This window comes from Lichenostomus cassidix, chromosome 28, assembly GCF_008360975.1.
Source record: "Lichenostomus cassidix isolate B80296 chromosome 28, HeHo_3.0, whole genome shotgun sequence".
NCBI classification, from domain to species: Eukaryota; Metazoa; Chordata; class Aves; order Passeriformes; family Meliphagidae; genus Lichenostomus; species Lichenostomus cassidix.
This window is the reverse complement of record NC_139508.1, coordinates 3,415,668-3,433,707: the sequence shown is the minus strand read 5'-3', so window position 1 is coordinate 3,433,707 and position 18,040 is coordinate 3,415,668. Positions and strand designations below refer to the sequence as shown.

Sequence of the window (18,040 nt, the reverse complement as noted above, 5' to 3'; positions counted from 1 at the left end):
TACGGAACAGCTGAGAGTGGGGAAGAGTCACTGCTCACGGTGCCTCTACACTGACATTAAATCTCCCTCCTGCCTGGGGATGGCTGTGCCCATCCCTGCACAGGATCCTCCAGTCCCCAGGGCCAGGGGGACATGCTGACCACTGCTCACTGAGCCCTTCCCCGTGGTTTTGCCTTGGTGACAGTCCTGAGGATGCAGCTCCCACGCCCAGAACCTGGAGCCATCATGCTGCCTCAAGACCCTGTGCCAGGGAACAGCTCTGGGAACAGCCTGGCCATTGGTTTCCTGCTCCTGACCAGGCAAATGTGGTGCTGGGGGCCATTTCCAGCTGAGGGCTGGGTGGAGCCAAGGACATAGACTCGGGGCACTGCCCGAGCAGCAGCATTGTCAGTGCCCAGCGAGCCGTGACAGTGGCCAGGGAGCCAGTGGGCAGTGCCTGGACACAGCACGGCAGGGCTGGGTGCTGCTGTGGAAAGGTCACACCACCAGCGTGCTGAGCCCCTTGGCAGGACAGCACAGGACCAGCCAGCTCCACCAGCACCCAAACCACTGCCACAGCAGCTGGCTCAGGCGAGCACCAGAGCTGGTGCCCATGAGGGAAATGCTGGGGAGCAGGAGCTGCTCACAGAGCCGAGCTGAGCCCACCAGAGAAAGATCTCCTGACAGAAACACCAGCACCCCATCGCAGCCTGTCTCCCCACTGCTGGTGCCTGGCCCAGCAGCCGCCCCACGCAGAGGCAGCCCCAGCTTTGAAAATAGATAGTAACAAGTGAGCGCGGGCAGCAGAAGTAGCAAAGCATATGGTAGGTGTTGGAGTTTATTCCTGTCGGTGAGTGTCAGCAGCGACAGACGGCTGGGGGTGGAGAAGCGAGAGGTTTTGGTAGGCGCCCGTGCAACACCACCCCACGGACGCCACAGCTGCGGCGAGGGTGGGGACCCTGCCACCCCCTGCCGTGTGCCATCGGCGGGGCAGCCGGAGCTGCGATGCTCTCCTGGCGCCAGGGAGCTCAGCTCGGGGTGTCTGAGCCACCTCCCTGCGCCTCAGGGGTGTTTGGTGTCAGTGGTGCCCGAGGCACCCCCAACCTCCCCACACTGGGCACAACCACGACGCTTTCGACTGCTGGCAGACAAGCCTGTGAGCCCCATCTGTCCCAGCTGAAGGGCACCTGCCTGATCTGGTGGAAGATCTGGGAGGGTGAACGGCTGCTCTCTGCTCCCAGCTGCTGCTCTGCAGCCATGGCTGGCCCCGGGGTTTGCCAGCTCTGCCTGCCCAGCCCAGCCTGGCCCTGTGGCACTTGGGGGCTTTCATGGAATTGTCCTGGTGGCCAGCCCCTCTCTTGCCACCCGCCGCCTCTGCGGGGAGATGGGGTGGGCAGGTAGCCAGCAGCAGTGGGAGGGAACAGATTGTCCGCAAAAAAGCGCGTCAGTTCCCAACCGGCAGCTCGGAGCAGGATCTCCGAGCAGGTTTATACCTTGTTTGAGCCTGCTGGAAGGGTTTGGGGCTGTTTAAGGACTCTTTACCAGTGTCCTTGCAGCACCATGGTGATGTGGGGCTGGGAGAAGTGAGCCTCCATCCAGGCAGGGGCTGCCAGAAGGGCTGTGCTCACTGTGGAGCTCCTGGTTTTCAGTGGCTTGGGAGCTGCTATGGCCTTGGTGGCCTTGAGGATCCCATCCTGCCCAGACTGGCCAAGGGACAGCCCCAGCAAGCCCTAGAGCCAGAACACATCCTCCCCTGGCACAGGTGAAACAAACACTCCCCAAGCAGCAGCTCACCTGTGGCTCCTGCCCCTGCTAATTGCAGTGTTCTCACTTCACACCGATGGGCTTGATAAGATTAGCAATTACAGAAACCTCATACAACAATTGGTCTGGGTCAGGAGCCGTGTGAGGGAAATTGGACGGAAGTGCAAATGGGAATTAATTACAACCTGGCAGTGGAGAGATTAGAGGGTTTGAACCTATATTTTTATGTATTTCTCAGAGCAACCTCTGGCTCTGCTGCAGGTGTGAAGGGTGCCAAGGGCTTCACCGTAATGAAGGTGTGCTCAGTGCTGTCCAGACCATCACAGGGCTCGGACAGGGCATGTCACAGGTCAGGCCCTGGGCTGGGACCCCGGTGTTGCCCTGGCACGGGGGAGTGTGGCCGCGGCATTGCTGGAGCTCCCTGCCCTTCCTGCTCTCCGCCTGGCAGCTGCTGTTGTTATCTCCATTGCCATGGCAATGCCAGCCCAGCTCCCACAGCGTGCCCGCCTGTGCCTCCGCCGGGTCCCACGCCAGGCTGGAGCCCTGCTGCCACCACTGCCCACCCATCTGAATGGCCACAGCACAGGCAGGGGGGTTAGGAGAGCCCCAAAGCGCTGTGGGGATGGAGATGGACGTGTCCCTTCACCCGAGAGGTGAGGTCTGGGTGGGAAGCAGGGGGGAAGGAGAGCTCTGCACCTGGAATATTTCCCAGCCCTGTCCTGCTGGGTCCAGCTGGGTACCCTTCACCACAGCAGGACCCCTGTACCCCACAGCCACCCTGCGCTCAGCCATAGTCCCCCTGTGCTGGTACCAGCCCATGGCCCCAAAAGCCATATCGATCAGTGCCCGGCTACACTGATATTAAAGTGTTTGCCAACAGCTGCTGACGTTTAACAAATCCTCCTGTCTGCTTATTTATGCCATATTTCCCCCTCCCACCTGGGCCTTCTTGATGCTTCAGGAATTTTGCAAACATTTTAAAGGCAGCGTTTCAAAGTCCACCAGGCAGCTAGCGAGAAGCAGGTCACTGGAAAGGGAGAGGAGAGGCAGGAGAGATCCCCACCCTGCAAGGCAGTTGCCACTCTCACCCTCATCCATCCTTGCATGCTCCCTGCACTCTCCCACTGCAGTTCCATATGTTCTGTATACCCACCCTGACCCCAGCCCCAAGTCAAGGCTGGATACAGGGGCTTGAATTAATGGGCAGGGGGAGTCCAAAGTGGCATTTCCCATCTGCTGGTTGATTTTTCCTGGCTATGGAGGTGAGATCTGGGCCCAGGTCCCTGTTGCATTGCCAGCCTCAGAGCAGGAGAGCAAAGTGCAAATGGAAAAGCAGAACAGAAGGAGTGTGTGCCAGGGCTGAGAGCGCTGGGTAGCACTCCCTGCCCCAGGTACAGCCTGGCAGCTGCTGCCACAGTGCTGGATTTCAGCAGAGTGACAAGTGCCATCGGGCTGACAAAGAGCTGGAGGTCATCTCTGATCCCGTCAGACTCCTGGGGAAGATCCCCGCCTGGGGGTTTCTGTGTCCCCTGGGGGAGCACAGACTGCTGGGTGCCTGGGGGGGAGCACAGGGGGATCACTGATGTGACTCTCTCTCCTGAGAGAGTCCTACAAGCAGCTGGGGGATTCAATTAAGTTCTGTTTTCCTCCCAGTAACAGTGGGAGTCTCTCCTCTCCCCTTTAAGGCAGACACGCTGCCATGGAAGACAAATGCTTGCAATAAAGCGCAGGAGCGCGGTGCCGGGGGAGGCCGATGCTCCCTGCAGCCGCCACTGCCCGGATCGCTCTCTCCCCGCATCTCTGCACGTCCTGTCCCGCACCAGCCTGCCCGGCCAGGGTGCCCAGAACCGGGTGGCGGAGTCGCCAAGGGCACCCGGCTGGCTCCAGCGCAGGACCCGCAGGGCCACCCCCTTCCCCGCGTGGAGCCCCCCCGCCACCGGCCGAGCGTTGCCAGGCAACGGGAAGATGCTTTTCTGACCGAAACGGTAAATCGACAGCCGGAGCTGGGGGTGGGGGGACGGAAAGGCTGGGCTGGGGCTGCCCGGGGGAGCACACGAGGATCCACACCCAAAAATCCAGGGAGGAGAAGCAGCCGTTGAAGCCCTGCTCAGCCAAAACTGCCAAGGAGTCCTGAGCAGTGCCAAGGACAGCACTCGGCCCTGGGACCCCCAGCCTGGCTGGGGGATGGGCAGGGACTTGGTGTCCCCCAGCAGGGACAGCCCCGCTGGCCACCTCCCTGTGGAACCCTCCCGGGAGCCTTGGCCCTGCCGAACGTGGTGGATGAGACTGAACCCCTAATTTGCCCTCTCCCTCCCTCGCCAGCCATCATGCCACGGCTAAATGAGCTCCAGGCAATTTTCTCAGAAGTTGAGTCCTCGCGCTGCGGGAACACAGGACTAAAAATAGCCGAGGTCTGTGTGTGCCTCTCGCCCAGGTGAGCCTCACTCCCTCGCCCCGGAGATCAGGGCTCCTCCACATACAGCCACCTCCTCTGCTCTGCCTCAGTTTCCTGCGCAGATTTTGCCACCCAAATGTGTGCCACAGCTGCAGCAGCCTCGGGACCCCTGGCCAGAGGAATTTCTGTGCAGGGGGAATCTCCCAGGGCTCAGACATCACTTGGTGTGCACAGAGAATGGCATTTTACTTTACCTGGGCATCCCCTGACCCGAGGGTCTGTGCTGTGGGGTGGGGACGCATCACCCTCCTCCCTCCCAGCAGCTCCCAGTTCAGATGCTCCTCTCAGCATGACCAAGCCCTCCCAGGTCCAGAGAAGCAGACGCATTTCCTTCCCACGGTGATTCAATTACAAATTCAGAGTTAAATCTTCCCCCACAAGATACCCCTCTCCACCCCTCTGGCTGCTTCCAGCGCGTTGAATGTTGAACACTTTCCAGGGATTTTCGTGTGCTCAGGTTGACCCCATCCACTCTGGTTCAGACTAACTTAATCAGCCTTGTTTTGTTACTAACTGCTGCAGCTTTGGACCTCCAGAAAAAGCACGACTTAAATTATTAGCACCTACCAAGCTGCTTTCTCCACCCCTGTGGGGGCCAGAGGTGAGAGAACAGATCTGTTCCCACCCAGCCTCTATAGCGACCAAAAATGACAAATTATCAGAATTGTGGAAATTAGAAAAATGGCATTTAGGTAACAGGCAAACACTCCTCTTTTCTTCAGCAGCATCTGGCTAGACACAGATTTGGAAGCGGCAGGTGGGGAGAAAAGAAAGCAACCTGAATGCTGGCAGCTGGGCGGGGTGGGCCTGAGAGTGGGAAGAACAAAACCATCATCATCTTCACCACCCTTCAGCAGTGCTGAGAAGGGCTGAAGGGCTCAGGCTGGGGGAGCAGGCGAGGAGGAGGAAGGACACCCAGAGAGTGTGGAAAAGGACTCTCCCTCACCACAGCCCTGGCCCAGCACAGCCCTGGGTCTTCCCTAAAAGCGAGAACTGCACCTTTACCAAGGTATCCATCTCTTCCCAGGAGATTCACTCCCACCTCACCCCACGGCTGGTCGGCAGCACCAGGGGAAGAGCTTTGGAAGCACCTTGTGACTCTGGAAGGCTGTTTGGAAAGGGGAGCAGCACCCAGAAGAGCAGTGCTGCCCAATGTCTGGACAGTGCTGAGATTCCAGCTCTGCTCCCTCACAGAGTGAGCTGTCAAGAATAATACTGGGAAATGTCTTGGGAAAGCAGCAGCCAGGGCCACACCTACATCTGTTTTAGAAATGACTTTATTGCACTAAAAAGAGGAAATAATCTGTAAACAAACAATCCATTCAGGTATTAATATATTTTTCACTCCAAAAATACATCATTAAATCCAGCCACAGAAATATCAAAGCAGGAACAATAGAAAATAGCTCCAGCAGAGGAGAAACCCATCCAAGCAACATCCCCAGCTCCCACACCACCAGCCCAGTGAGGAGCAGGGCTCACAGCAGCACATCCTGGGGCTCACTGCATGGCCACATACACGACTCCAGCGACACAGCCCTGGGACAGGCTGGGGTGGGGCAGGACAACACCCCCCAGGCCCTTGGGACTCCATCTGGGGTCAGCCTCAACCCAAGAACCCAGCGTTCTGCTCTCAGCATACCCAAAACCAAACCCAAAGCCACACGGTTCTGCCACGGGGGTGTGTCATCCCTCAAACCTCTTGGAGCACAAAAGTCTTTGTCCCAGCTCCTGTTCCCCCTCCTCTTGCAGCCTGTCCTCTCACACCCCAGCAGCACCTGGGTCCCCCCAGCCTCTCGCAGGTGCTGCACTCCAGGGAGCACAGGGTGGGGTGTGCAGGGGCTGTCAGGCAGCAGCCAGCTGGGCAGGGTCCCCTTCCTGCCCCAGACATCCTCAGGGACAGGATGTTCACCCCACAGCCAGGGATGTGGCGCCTCTCCCTATCCCACCCTCCCCAGAGCCTTGGGAGCCAAGGCTCATCCCTCGTGTTGACTCCTGGGGGAGTGCAGGGAAGCCTCAGCTGGGAAACTCCCTGTGGAGCAAGGACATGTCAGCTCCTTATGTCCTGCACGGTTTGTTTTCAACCACAAGCTCGACAAACAGCCACGATCACCCCGAATCCCCCCGACATGCAAGCACAGCGCAATCAGAACTACGCCTTGCGTACCTGAAACATATTTACAGACAGAAGTAAAACGCTGCGAAAGATCAGCCTCGGATATAAATAGCCAACACTGAAATCTGCCATCTGCTGCAAAAGGACAAGGAAGGAACATCGACTGCCACCGCAGAGGTTAACAAAGGGGACACATGTGTGCGTGTGTGTCCACGGGTGCTGCAACAGGCGGGGATGGGAGCGCTGCAAATCCTGCTCCCTGCACAGAAACATGCAGAGCCCGACACAATGGGTGACACCACACCAAACAACAATGCAGTGTGTTTTATCCACCCGCAGAAATGCCCCCACCGGCATCCTTCCCGCTCCTACTGTCCTCAGCCAGACAGCTGGGGTGACAGAGTGGGATGGGAAGGGTTGGGAGCACCTTGCTCCCTCCCCAAAGGGAAATTGAGAGCCTGGCAAGTCGCTTCGGGAAGGCAGATCCTGCTGGGCACAGGAGCTTGGTGGCCCCGTGGGACACATCCCTCCTGCCCAGTGGGTGCAGCCACTCCAAAGATCCTGAGCTCTCACAGGCAAGGGAGGGTGGAGGGTTGTGGAGCCTCAGCCTGGCCCCCTGCCCAGCCTCACCTGGGACGGCCCTAGCACTCGGGGAGGGCTGCTCCTGTCACCTCAGCTTTTGTTAGCAAGCACATCTGCTGGGACACCTCCTGAGACAACCCATGTGCACAGAGTGAGGGGTGCCAGCCCCCGGCATCTCCCTCCCGTGGGCAGGGAAAGGCGCAGGCAGCCTCCTGGATTGGGCAAACCAAAGCCCACGAAGCTCAGTGAGCAGTTTCCCACTGGGGGTCAGCAGTGGGGGACAGTGCCGGGGTGGGCAGGGAGGGTGGCCAGGGAGGCTGCAGGTGTCAGACCAAGCCAACTGGTGCACCTGTGCAGCCCCGCAGGGCTGGGAGGAGTCCAGGAAAGGCTCAAAAGCCACAAACCTGACTCATCCCCCAGGTGACCGCCCTTGGCCCACTCTCGGGTCACCTCTGCAGTATTTTCTTTGTAGTTTCCAAGACTAGAAACTCGTCTTTTAAATTAAAGCCGAGATCGATGCTGTCACCTGCCTACATAAGCTAGGGCTTTGAGAGGTGGCAGTAAGTGTGCTACAGAGATTTACCCACCTCCAACCTGCAAGGCGGCAACTGGAGACCACAGGCTCAGGGAGGGAAGAGTCCAACAGGTGCTTCCGTCCTTCCCGGTGGGGAATGGGCTGGAGGCTCCCCACTTTCTGCTGGGCTCTGAGAGATGCAGCCCCAGGGAAGGAGCAGGGGCAGAGGCTGTGACTGCCAGCTGGTGCTGGCAGAGCCCCCCACCAGCACCGTTCCTGGGGACCCCCACGCTCTGCCACGACCCCGACCCTCCCCGGAGGGCCCTTCCAAACCCTCCTCCAGCGGGGCTGGGGGACAGAGCCGGCCTCCCTGCCTTGCCCCGGCCCCACAGGTGGGCGGGCTCTCTCTGGGGCTGGTAGCAGGTACCTACAGGCAGGACAGGAGGGAGGTGAGTGGCAGCTCCTTCTCCCCCAGCAGCGTGTCCCGCTTAAGGCTGCTGCCCTTGTTGACCACCTTGAGCTTCAGGGACATCTTCCTGACATGGCCGGGGCCCAGACCATCGAAGAAGAAGTCCTCATTGAAGACAGGGTTGCGGCTGTTCTTGACAATGGTGCTGCGCTGCTTCTGCAGCTTCCCAGGGTTGAGATACAACGAGACGCAGCAGTTGATGCTGCGCAGGTCGACAAGGGCATCGTAGAGGTCCTCGGCGGAGACAAGGCGCACACGCAGCCGGGCGTTGGAGGGGTCGTACTCGGCAGCCAGGCGCAGGCTCCCGCCCCGGCTCAGTCGCAGGCTGTGCTCCCGGTCACGGCCCGCCGGCAGGTCCAGGGGCAGCAGGGCGGTGGGAGGATGAGTCCCGGCCGGGGCGCTCCTGGCGCGGCGCTGGGCACTGGGGCTGGTGTCAGCCGAGCTGTCGTCGGTGGACAGCGAGCTGTTACGGGCCACCGAGTGCTTCAGCTTGATCACCTTGGACTGGCTCTCCTGGCTGAAGAGCTTCAGCAGCGAGACGGAGCGGGAGAGCAGCGGGGAGCCGAAGGGTGAGGACTCGGCTGAGGAGCACGTGTCGCTCTCACCGCCGCTGAAGTAGCGGCCGGGGTGCATGAGGGCTGCGCCGAGGTCCGAGGGTGTCCGGCGGCCGCTCTCGCCGTTGAGCTTGGCTTTGCGCTGGGCACTGGGCGAGGTGACGGGCGAGGGGCAGAGGCTGCTGTGCTCGCTGTGGAAGAGGGACTCTTTGCGCCGCGTGTGGGGGCTCTCCATCAGCGTGGCGAAGCCGTAGGAGGTCTGCGCCTTGGGCACGTAGGGCAGCGACATGGCCGTCTGTGCCTGTGGGTCCGCGTTGGTGCCGCAGCTCCCCTCGGTCCAGTCCTCGGCGGTCTCGATCTGGATGATGTGCCGGCCGGTGGTCCGGGACCGAGAGCGGGACCGGCTGGACGGGCGGGGGCTACGCGGTGGCTTGCGCCCAGCCAGGTCCTGTTCTGAAACTGAGGCACCCAGGGCAGTCGCTGCGGGGACCTCGGAGCCCTCAGCCTCGGCGGGTGCCGCGCTCAGCTTGGGCGGGATGAAGAAGTCGGGAATCTTGTCGGGGGTGAGGACGTTGCTGTAGCGGGATCCCCGCGAGGACTCGTCTGTCCCCGCGCCCCGGGACCCGCCGTTCTCCGCCACCCCGCGCAGCCGCTCCAGGAGCCACATGTTGCTGCCGGGTGTGGGGCTGGAAGAGACCCGAGAGGAAACGCTATCCCCGGAGACCGGGCACCGGCAGAGGCAGGACGAAGCCAGAAGCCCCGGGAGCGACCGGCGGCACCGAGAGACCCGGCAGGCCGGGGGGACGGGACGAGGACGGGAGGGAACTGGCCGCGCCGAGGAACACGGGGACCCGCCAGCCCGGGGATGAGCGCGAAGGAACCGGCCGCGCGGAGCGGGGATCGGGGACCCGGGGGACGGGGACCCGGCGGCGCCGAGCGATGCGATGGGACGGGCAGACGCTACGCGACGCGACGCCTGGACCGACAGACCGACCGACCGGCGCCACCGCGAGCGGGACGTTGCCGGGAGCCGCCGCACCTGGAGCGGAGCCGCCGCCGCCACCGCAGCCCGGGCGGGGCGGGCGCGGACGCGCTTTTATACGGCGGCGGCGGCGGCGGCGGCTCCGCTCCTTGTCCGCGCCGCCGCCGTAATCCTCCGAGTGCGGCGCCCCTGCATTTCTGCGCGCCGCTCTTGGCTGGACCGGGACCGGGGCCGTGCGGGACCGGGGCTGGTACTGGCACCGTGCGGGACCGGGGCTGGGACTGGCACCGTGTGGCGCCGGGATGCTGATGCTCGGGGATTGCCGGGACCCGACGCCGGGACACCGGGCCGTCTGCCCAAGGGAGCGTCGGGGTTGGGATGGGGCCGGGAATGGAATCGGGAACGCAACAGCCCCGTGCCACCCCCATGCTGACCACCCGTCCGGAGCGCCGTCGTTTCCCTCTGGGATCAGCCACTCCCCACTCCCAGCTCTTGAGCTCAAAGCACTGAATGAAGCTAGCAGCGGCTCGGGACTGAGGGGTTCGTTCATTGAGTGGTTTAATATCGCCCTGGAAGAGCTGGGGGGGGGCGAGGGCAGTGCCACTTGTCACACAACCCCCCCTGGAGGGATGCGGTGGTGGCTGGGGACACCGGGGCACAATGTCAGGAGGGTTCACGGAGCATCACCGCAAGCCCCGGTGTTGCCGGGGGTCGGGAGAGTCAACCGAGTGATTTGGCCCAGCCCTGGTCCCGCCGGGACTTACAGCCTTGGGGACAGGGATGCACTGAGCCGGACAGTGACACGAAAGGGTCAGGAGGCTGTTTCTTCCTGGCTGCTGCTCTGTGGATGCCGTCAGGCTGCTGGGAAGCAGCATCATTCTGCAGCAGTGCAGGGCTGGGAATGATGGCCAGGAAGAAGAGCCTGGTTCGGTGAGCCTCGGCTCCCTCAGCATTCCCACTTGGAGCTGGTAAAAAGAGGCATCCGACTGTGCCGAACCAGACCGAGGGCTGGGACGTCTAGGGGACAGCAGTGGGGAGGGGGACTGTGGTGTCCTGGGTGGACCCTGGGCTCTGCGCTGCAGGGTGCTGAGCCTTCTCCCGCAGGGAGGAGAGGGCAGATGGAGCCTGGGGGAGGAGGACGAGGCTCACGGAAGGGGAAGCTGATGAACAAAAGGCCGATGTTTGCTTTTCCTCCACCCTGCGAAACTGCGGGTAAACAAGGTGCAGAAATGGTTGAGTTCCCTTGAGGTAACAAAGAGCGCTGGGGCCGGGCCAGCTCTGTCCCCGCAGCTCGGGGCCAGGCACGGAGGGGCGCAGGGTGCTGGGAGCTGCCTGACTGCGGACTGGCAGGACTGGGGACGCTGGCAGGGCCTGGCAGGGCTGGGGACAGAGCTGGTGGAGCCGGCAGTGTGCTACCACCTGCTGGAAGATGGGAAGGAGAGAGACCTGCTACGGGAAAGGGTTTGTGCAAGGATACCCTGAAAAACCGAACTGGGAGTGTCTGGTGCCTGCCCATTTGAGACAGGTGGAGGGATGGTTGGTCAGCGAGATCCCCAAGGTCCTGGGAGAGCAAGGAGGCCACGTCGTCTGCAGCTGCTCTTCTGTGGCTTCCACACCTTCCCAAAATACCTCAGCCTTCCCAAAACATCTCAGCCTTCCCATTGCATGGGCTGAAGAAGCAGCAGCTCTTCAGCCTGGGTCTGGGTTGGGGCACAGAGCCCCCTGCACCCATTGGCACCACACACCAGCCTCAACCAATGTGGTTAAATCCCTAAAACAACCCCTCTGCCAGCCTTTCATCCCTTCAGGGCAGCATCCCCGGGGCTGCAGGGCTGGGCACTGCCAGTGGATGAACACATGGGCTTGGTTCTCCAGCAGTGAAAGAAGAAAGTCGGGGCCCTTACTGCCTTTGCCTGCCTCTGTATTGAGGGAACAGTGCAATTATCTCTGCAGACACATCACTCCACGACAAAAAATAGCAGCTGAGATGGAAGCAACCACATCCCCGCGGAATCCAACTATCAATGGAAAATTACGCATTCATTACTGGGCTTTATTTAGGGGCTTATTTTATTAATTGGCTCAGCCAGCACTGGCTAGCTCAGATGCCTTGTCTGGTGGAGGCCAACCCCAGTGAGGGGCTGAGGGTGCTGGGGTGACCCTGCTCCCTGAGGTGGGTGCTGGCAGCAGCACTGGGCACGCAGAGCAGAGCCAGGACAGGCCACCAGCAGCCAGGACAGGTACTGGACCCCCCAGCTGGCTGCTGCCCACCTGTAGCACAGGAGCCACGGCCAGGCTCACCCAGGGCTCTGGCTCTGCTGGCTGCCACATTCACTAGTGGGTCAAAGTTTGGTTTGTGCCACTTGGAGCCACCCTGGCTGTGGCAGGAGGCCCAGGGGTGGGTGGACATGTGCTGCTCCAAGTGGGGGCAGGAGGGCAGTTGGCAGTAGGAGCCAACAGGGCAGGGAGCTGCCAGGTGCAAGGAGGAGAGGCTGTGCAGGACCAGCCCTGGGTGCTGAAGGCCACTCTGAAGCCAGGGGGATCCATGGGGGACAGGGTGACCCAGAGGGGCAGAGACAAGTGTGACTGGACAGGATGGGTGGGCCAAGGCAGGACCAGGCAGGTGATGATGGAGACCTGTCCTAGCTCCATGCCCGGGGGGCATGAACCACCTGGGCTCCTTGCTCATTTCCAGGTTTAATTAGAAATGTATTCCAAACCACAGACCTGTGCCAAGTGCCAGACACAGGGGTAAGGAGTGGGGGGGAAGGGGCTGTGTGTGTCATAAATCACTGCCGAAGCCCCAAGCTGGCCAGGGAGTACCCACAGGTCATAGGATACCTTGTGAGGCACTGCCAATAGTTCAGCCCTGCCCTGCACCTTCCCTGGTATCTCCATCCTGGCCCTGGCCTGGGAAGGCCTGCAGGGCCTTGGGGCCTCATGGAGCATCATGTGGCAGCCACTCCTGAGGAGAATTCAGCTGGAAAGGGATGTCCCCAACAGGAACATCCAACAGCAACAACCTCCAAGAGATGGCTGTGCCTGGCCTCACAGGCAGAGCCAAGCTGGGGGCTACAATGATGTCCACCAGCCCCCATTCCAGTGCTGGGGCAACCAGGAGCAGTCCTGCCTGAGATGGGTTCAGGCTCTGTCCCTCCTGCTGAGGCCACTGAGCAGTTCCCACCCCAACAGCATTTCACCTGCACGTGTGGAATTAAATGTCTTTGTGTCCAGCTGGGCAAGGGGCCCTGTGCAGATGATGGAGGTAGGCAGCAGCCAGGGAGGCTCTACAGGACCACAGGACCTTTCTGGGGAGGAAAATGGGGAGCTCGACTCCAGACCTCAGAGGCCAGGCACAACTGGAGAAGGGGAGCACAAAGGGACCCCAGTTTTGCCCCAGTGTGAGTCCAGAGCCAGGGGAGCAGGTTGGGGACTCACGTACCCCCTGGCATCACTGCTTCCTCTGTACAACCTGGCGGAGGTGCAGCTCGCTCTCTGCCGCCACGATGGGCTGCTCATTCTGACGGTGGTGGCTGATGAGGTGGCTGATGCTCTCAAACAGCACATCCTTGGTCCTCACCTGGGGCCAGGGCACAGTGGTCCTCAACTCAGGAGAGCTGCCTCTCACACAGTACCCAGTTGTAACACCCTGTGCCTGCCCACACGAGTGTCCCCCAACGCCCACCCCCTGCCCTGCCCCTACCCCTGTCCCAATCACCCACCCCTGGCCCTGCCCTCACCCCCGTGCCCTGCCCTCACCACTCCCTCGGGATCCACCAGCAGCAGGTGCTTGGGCTGCCCGCTGTGCATGCCGGTCAGCACGTACTGCCCCGGGTTGGTGAGGCTGTCCCGCACCAGGAAGTCCCCGTCCATCTGCAGGAGCCTCTCAGCATCCCTCCGACTCATCTTCCCGTGGTACCAGGGCTCCTTCCGGAGCTGCTCCTCCGTGGGGGCGATGGGGGCCTTCCGTGTGGGGGGGCTTGGCCACTGGTCCTCGATGGGGAGATTGGAGCCACCCCCTGCAATGCACTCGTGGAGCTTCAGGGCATCCTCAAATGGTCCTGTGGGAGCCATGGGGTGCAGGGTGTCACCATCAGGGCACGAGGCAGGGCTGGGGTGTGGTGAGGACAGCCCCCAGCTCACAGTCCCCAGTGCTCTGCAGGGCTCTGCTGTGGACTTGGCCAGTGCCAGCACCTCTGGGGCTGTGGCAGGTGACCCAGACAGCGCTGGCACAGCTTGACCTCTCCACAGCAGGTTCTGCACCAGCCTCCCCAGTGCAGTGGCTTACTCATGTCAAAGAGGTCCTTTTTGGGGCTCTCCTCTGCCGCCCCATGAGCCACCAGCTCCGGCTCCCAGGCGTCCAGGCTCTGTGTGTTCACGTACATGTGCTCCTCGTAGTCCCGTGGCCCCAGGGCGTGGCCGTCCGCCTGCAGGTACCCGTCGCAGGGCTGGCCTGCGAGGACGGCCATCACCGCTGGCCAGGACTGGGCAGAGTCACAGAGACCTCCCCAGCTCATGGCTTCCCCCCACAGCAGTACCCACCCTGGCTCTCCAGGTCCCAGGGTGGCCCCAGATGGCTGCTCGGGTCCCGTCTCGCTGCTAACCCACCCTAGAAAAGGAGGCAGTAAGAGTGTTGGGGGGGCCCTGCCTGGGACCCCCACAGCAAGGCCAGCAGTGGCTCTGAGGGGCTCACCTGGCTGGAGGGGACAGAGCTGGAGGGCTGAGTTCGGACGTGGCCAAGGGCTGTGCTGTGACGGAGCCGGGAGTCAACCAGTCCCCCCGGGGGAGGTTCCTTCCCTGGGATGCTGTTGTAGTAGTCATGCTCAGCCGCCTCCTCATCTTCCCCCCAGGCTGACTCCTCTGCACCCAGCGCCCTGCAGCAGGGATAGGCAAGCTGGGGACACCCTGCCTGGCTCAGACTGTCCCCACGCCCTGCAGTGACAGGGGCTCTCAGAGTCACCCTCAGGCAGGGGACATGCCCAGGACAGGGGGTGCAGCAGGGCTCCCTGCTCCCCTACCTCTCCGGAGGTACCACCACCTTGGGGGGGCTGTGCAGGTACTGCTTGAAGCGCAGCTCGAAGGCCTGTCCCACCGTGCTGATGACGCTCTGTGCCAGCCCCTCGCAGCACTCCAGGATGTGACAGGCTGTGGACAGACAGATGGATGGCTTGAGGGTTTCCCCTACGCTCTCATCACTGCACCAGGATCACCCTGAGCCACCCCTTGTGCTCCCCACAAGGGATCTTATCCAGCCTTCAACCCCCAGCGCATCCCTCCTCCACAGAGCTTGCAGGCGCTGAGGTCAGTGTCACCTCTCTGGTTGATGGGGTCCTTGGCGACATAGGCGACATAATCCGTGGTGTCCTGGGGACACAGGGGAAGATCAGTGCCCATGTCCTGCTGCCACATGGGGAGAAGGGCTGGAGGTGTCAGGGTGAGGGGACAGCTCAGCCCCAGCCCCATGTCCTGACCCAGGCCATGCCACCCTGTGCTCAGCTCAGCCATAGGACAGGCAGTCCCTGTCCCCACCGCCCTGGGGACATGCCATCGTGACTCACCATGTCCCCACCGGATGCGAAGGAGATGGACTGCATGTGGTGGTTGGCGATGATCTGTGTGGGAAATGTGGCCCGGGGGGACATTAGCAAAGTGGCCACCAGCTCGAAGGCTGGCAGGGAGCAGGACTGTGTGCCCAGGACCACACTCACCTGGCGTGTGGTGGGGATCATGAGGTTCAGCCCATCGACAGAGATGTTGACAGCGATGCTCATGCCAGCGAAGTGCAGGTTGCTCTTGCCCAGGATGGAGAACAGGGCTTTGTTGGGAGCCTGACAGGGGAGAGGATAGTGGGGGCAACACAGACCACTAGGATCAGGCTTCTTGGGGTAAAAGAGGGGTGCCACAAGAGCCCCCAGGCCCACAAACTGGGCCTGTCCTACAGCCTTGGCTTGTCCCAAGGAGGGGCAAGCTGAGTGGAAACTCACCTTCTTCTTCCAGATGCCCTTCACACCCGGCACTGCCTCGTACAGTCTGTTGATAGCTTCCCTGCAATGGACAGACCCTGGTCTGGTCAGTGCTCCAGACCCCCAGCCCCTACCAGCTGCCTTCCCCTCCCACACTGCTCTGTGGGGTCTGGAGGCACAAGCCCCCCTAGCCCAGGACACCGCAGCCTCCCCGCAGCACTGCCCCACGTCATGGCCCGTGGTACGTAATCCCGGCTGGGGCCACCTCCCTTCTCCTCTTTCCACCCATTGATCTGCGGCAGTGCCCTTCGTCCATGTCCCTGCATGCAGGGTGGGTCCTGTAGGGCATGGCTCCCCCTGAGCTGTATTCCCCTCTCTCCACAGGGCCCTGGGAAGGGGGAGCACCCAGTGCTACTGGGAGCTTCGAGTGGCACTGGGGTGTGGGAGGGCGGGATTGCAGGGCCATACCTGGTGACCTGTGTCCTGGTGTTGAAGTCGAGGGACCTCATGGAGCGCAGCACCTCAATGCACCCCATGTACTGTGGGGGAAATTGGTTAGAGCAGGAGCAGAACAGGGAGGGCAATGGAGAGGAGAGGCTGAGTGTCAGGGAGAAGGGCCTCTTCCACACCGGGATCACACAGCAGCCTTTCACCCCCCACCCCAAAATGCCCCATCACATGCCCAGACCCCGCGCTGAGACCCCACAAACTCATCTGCGTGCTACAGCTTGTGATGCCGTGAAGGGGCTGACCACGCTGGAGCTCTGAGGTGGGCTCCCCGGCGCAGGAAGCCCCTGGCCCCCAGCCCCAACACGGAAGCGGCATGTGCTGGGGGCGGCTGCCGCGGGCCAGCCGTGAGGGGAACTCGATCCAGGGCTCTGCCCGCAGCCGTCGGGAGGAGCGGCCGGAGGCGCCGAGCCCCGCACACGCCTGGGGCCGGGGTCTCCACGCCCTCCCGCGTCGCCGGGGTTCAGCGGGACTTACCCGGACAATGTAGGAGACGCCTGGCCCCAGCACCCGCTCGTCGGGGTGCAGCCAGCCCTGCGCCGGTTTGCGGATGAAGCTGCCCTTGCGGCTCCACTCGTCCCCGCCGGGCCGGGCCCCCGCCGGCGCCGCCGCCCCCCGCGCCCGCCCCGCCGCCCCCCGCGCCCGCCCGCCGGCCGGCAGCGCGCAGGGCGCGGAGCAGAGCGGCTCGCAGGCGCCCAGGACGGCGGCCAGCCCCGAGGGGGACTCCGCCGCGGCGGGGGCGTCCCGGGCGGCGCCGGCGGGGCCGCGGCCGAGGAAACCGCTGGAGCCGGGGAACTTCCACTGCGGCATCCGCGGCAGCAGCGCGCAGAAGGTGGTGCCGTGCTCGGGCTCCTCGCCCGCCGCGGGGCACGGCGCGGGGGCCGGCGACGGCATGGGGGCGGTCAGCGGCTCGTCGCGGAAGCGGTCATACTTGGGCTCCGGGAGCATGCCCGGGGCCGCGCTCCGCTCCGCTGCCGCCGCGCTGGCTCCCACCCCCCGCCCGCTCCCCCGGGGCCGCGCCGCGCTGATGTCATGGTGCGAGCGCTCCGCCGCCCGCCCGGCCCCGCATCCTCCGCCCCCGGCCCCCCCGCCGCGCCGGACCCGCGGCCGCCAGAGCATCCCCGTCCCGCCCAGCATCCCCGCCCACCTGAGCATCCCCGCGCACAACAGCATCCACCCCACGCCTGGGCTGCTCTCGCGAGCGCGGCCCGTGGGGGCTGCAGCCACCCACGCTCTGCCCTCCGTCCTGCTCCAAACCCGCTGGCCATGGCCTGCGGCCGCGCCAAACCCCCCTGGGCTGGCGCTGGCCCTGCGAGTTTCCAGCTTTGCTGCAAGCGTTGGGAGTGAGGGGTTGGGGGTAGCAGGCGGGGGGAAGGGGGGGCGACGGCCCCTCCCAGAGCCACAGGGCTGAGGCACAGGCTGTCGCCCGCTCTCGTTTTGCATTAGCTGGAGCGAAAGCGACCAGCAGCCTCCGGCACTACCCTCGCCCACAACAGGGACATTTTCTGTTTTTTCCACCTCTGCAATCCCGGGAAGCGATGCAGAAGCCCAGGGCTGGCCGGGGAGGCGGGGGAGGGCTTGGCTAGGCTTCGCTACACAACCGGGCTGCCCTACTTCTGTGTCTCCCAGCCCACTGGTCTCTTTCGCTCTGATTTCATCTGCCTCCAAAGCCAGATCTGTCCCCCGCTTGTTTATATCTGTCTGGAGGGCTCAGGCAGTAAAAAGCACAAACATTTTGTTGTTTTTCTGCCTGTAACTGCAGCAAGCGGGGGGGAAGTGCAACAAAACCCTTAAAGGGACTTTCTGACCTCAATCGAACAATTCGCCCTTGCTCCTGCCCCAAGGCTGCGGCGTTTTTCGAGCGTTTTTCTAGGCGAGGGAGCCCAGAGTGGACCTGCAGCAGCTCTGCTGTGCTGGAGCCCCGGAGACCTTCCCCTTTGCCCATCCCTACATCCCCTCCATCGCCAAAGCGGTCTTAACACTGGGACTCCATCCCCGCAGTATCCCAGGCTCCTTTTAGCCCTCGGCTTCAGCTTCCCGAGGAGCTTCCTTGGGCCTCTCCTCGGTCCAAATCCCCCTCCCGCCCCCACGGCAACCGGCACAAACAAAACCGGAGCCTCCCCGGGGGCCCGGCATGCCCTGGGCGAAGCAGCCA

The 18,040-nt window shown here is 62.8% G+C and overlaps 2 protein-coding genes across 3 annotated transcripts; both read right to left on the bottom strand.

Annotated features, from left to right (window-relative positions):
* Window positions 1-5,459: 5,459 nt before the first annotated feature.
* C2CD4C (C2 calcium dependent domain containing 4C) lies at window positions 5,460-9,237 on the bottom strand. The gene has a single exon (XM_085040418.1). The coding sequence runs from the start codon at window positions 9,098-9,100 to the stop codon at window positions 7,838-7,840; it is 1,263 nt and encodes a 420-aa protein (XP_084896544.1). The 5' UTR covers window positions 9,101-9,237; the 3' UTR covers window positions 5,460-7,837.
* A 2,210-nt stretch (window positions 9,238-11,447) lies between these two features.
* On the bottom strand, window positions 11,448-16,913 carry SHC2 (SHC adaptor protein 2). Of its 2 annotated transcripts, none has more exons than XM_085040410.1 (12): window positions 16,363-16,913; window positions 15,847-15,917; window positions 15,400-15,460; window positions 15,124-15,243; window positions 14,974-15,027; window positions 14,728-14,779; window positions 14,434-14,560; window positions 14,109-14,289; window positions 13,958-14,024; window positions 13,704-13,868; window positions 13,175-13,476; window positions 11,448-12,995 (listed from the first exon to the last, which is right to left on the bottom strand). In XM_085040410.1, the coding sequence occupies exons 1-12, from the start codon at window positions 16,831-16,833 to the stop codon at window positions 12,867-12,869; spliced, it is 1,800 nt and encodes a 599-aa protein (XP_084896536.1). In that variant the 5' UTR covers window positions 16,834-16,913; the 3' UTR covers window positions 11,448-12,866. The 2 variants fall into 2 exon arrangements, with proteins under 2 accessions (XP_084896536.1, XP_084896537.1); XM_085040411.1 differs by having other exon boundaries at window positions 12,861-12,995; window positions 13,242-13,476.
* Between the last annotated feature and the right edge of the window lie 1,127 nt (window positions 16,914-18,040).

What these genes read in the sequence shown, in the direction of transcription:
- C2CD4C (XM_085040418.1), bottom strand. Translation starts at nt 9,100, where the DNA reads ATGTGGCTCCTGGAGCGGCTGCGCGGGGTGGCGGAGAACGGCGGGTCC.
- SHC2 (XM_085040410.1), bottom strand. Translation starts at nt 16,833, where the DNA reads ATGCTCCCGGAGCCCAAGTATGACCGCTTCCGCGACGAGCCGCTGACC. An exon ending in GCTCTGTCCCCTCCAGCCAG is followed by an intron (nt 14,025 to 14,108) that starts GTGAGCCCCTCA and finishes CTCCTTTTCTAG; the next exon opens with GGTGGGTTAGCAGCGAGACG. An exon ending in CTGGGACCTGGAGAGCCAGG is followed by an intron (nt 13,869 to 13,957) that starts GTGGGTACTGCT and finishes CCGTCCTCGCAG; the next exon opens with GCCAGCCCTGCGACGGGTAC.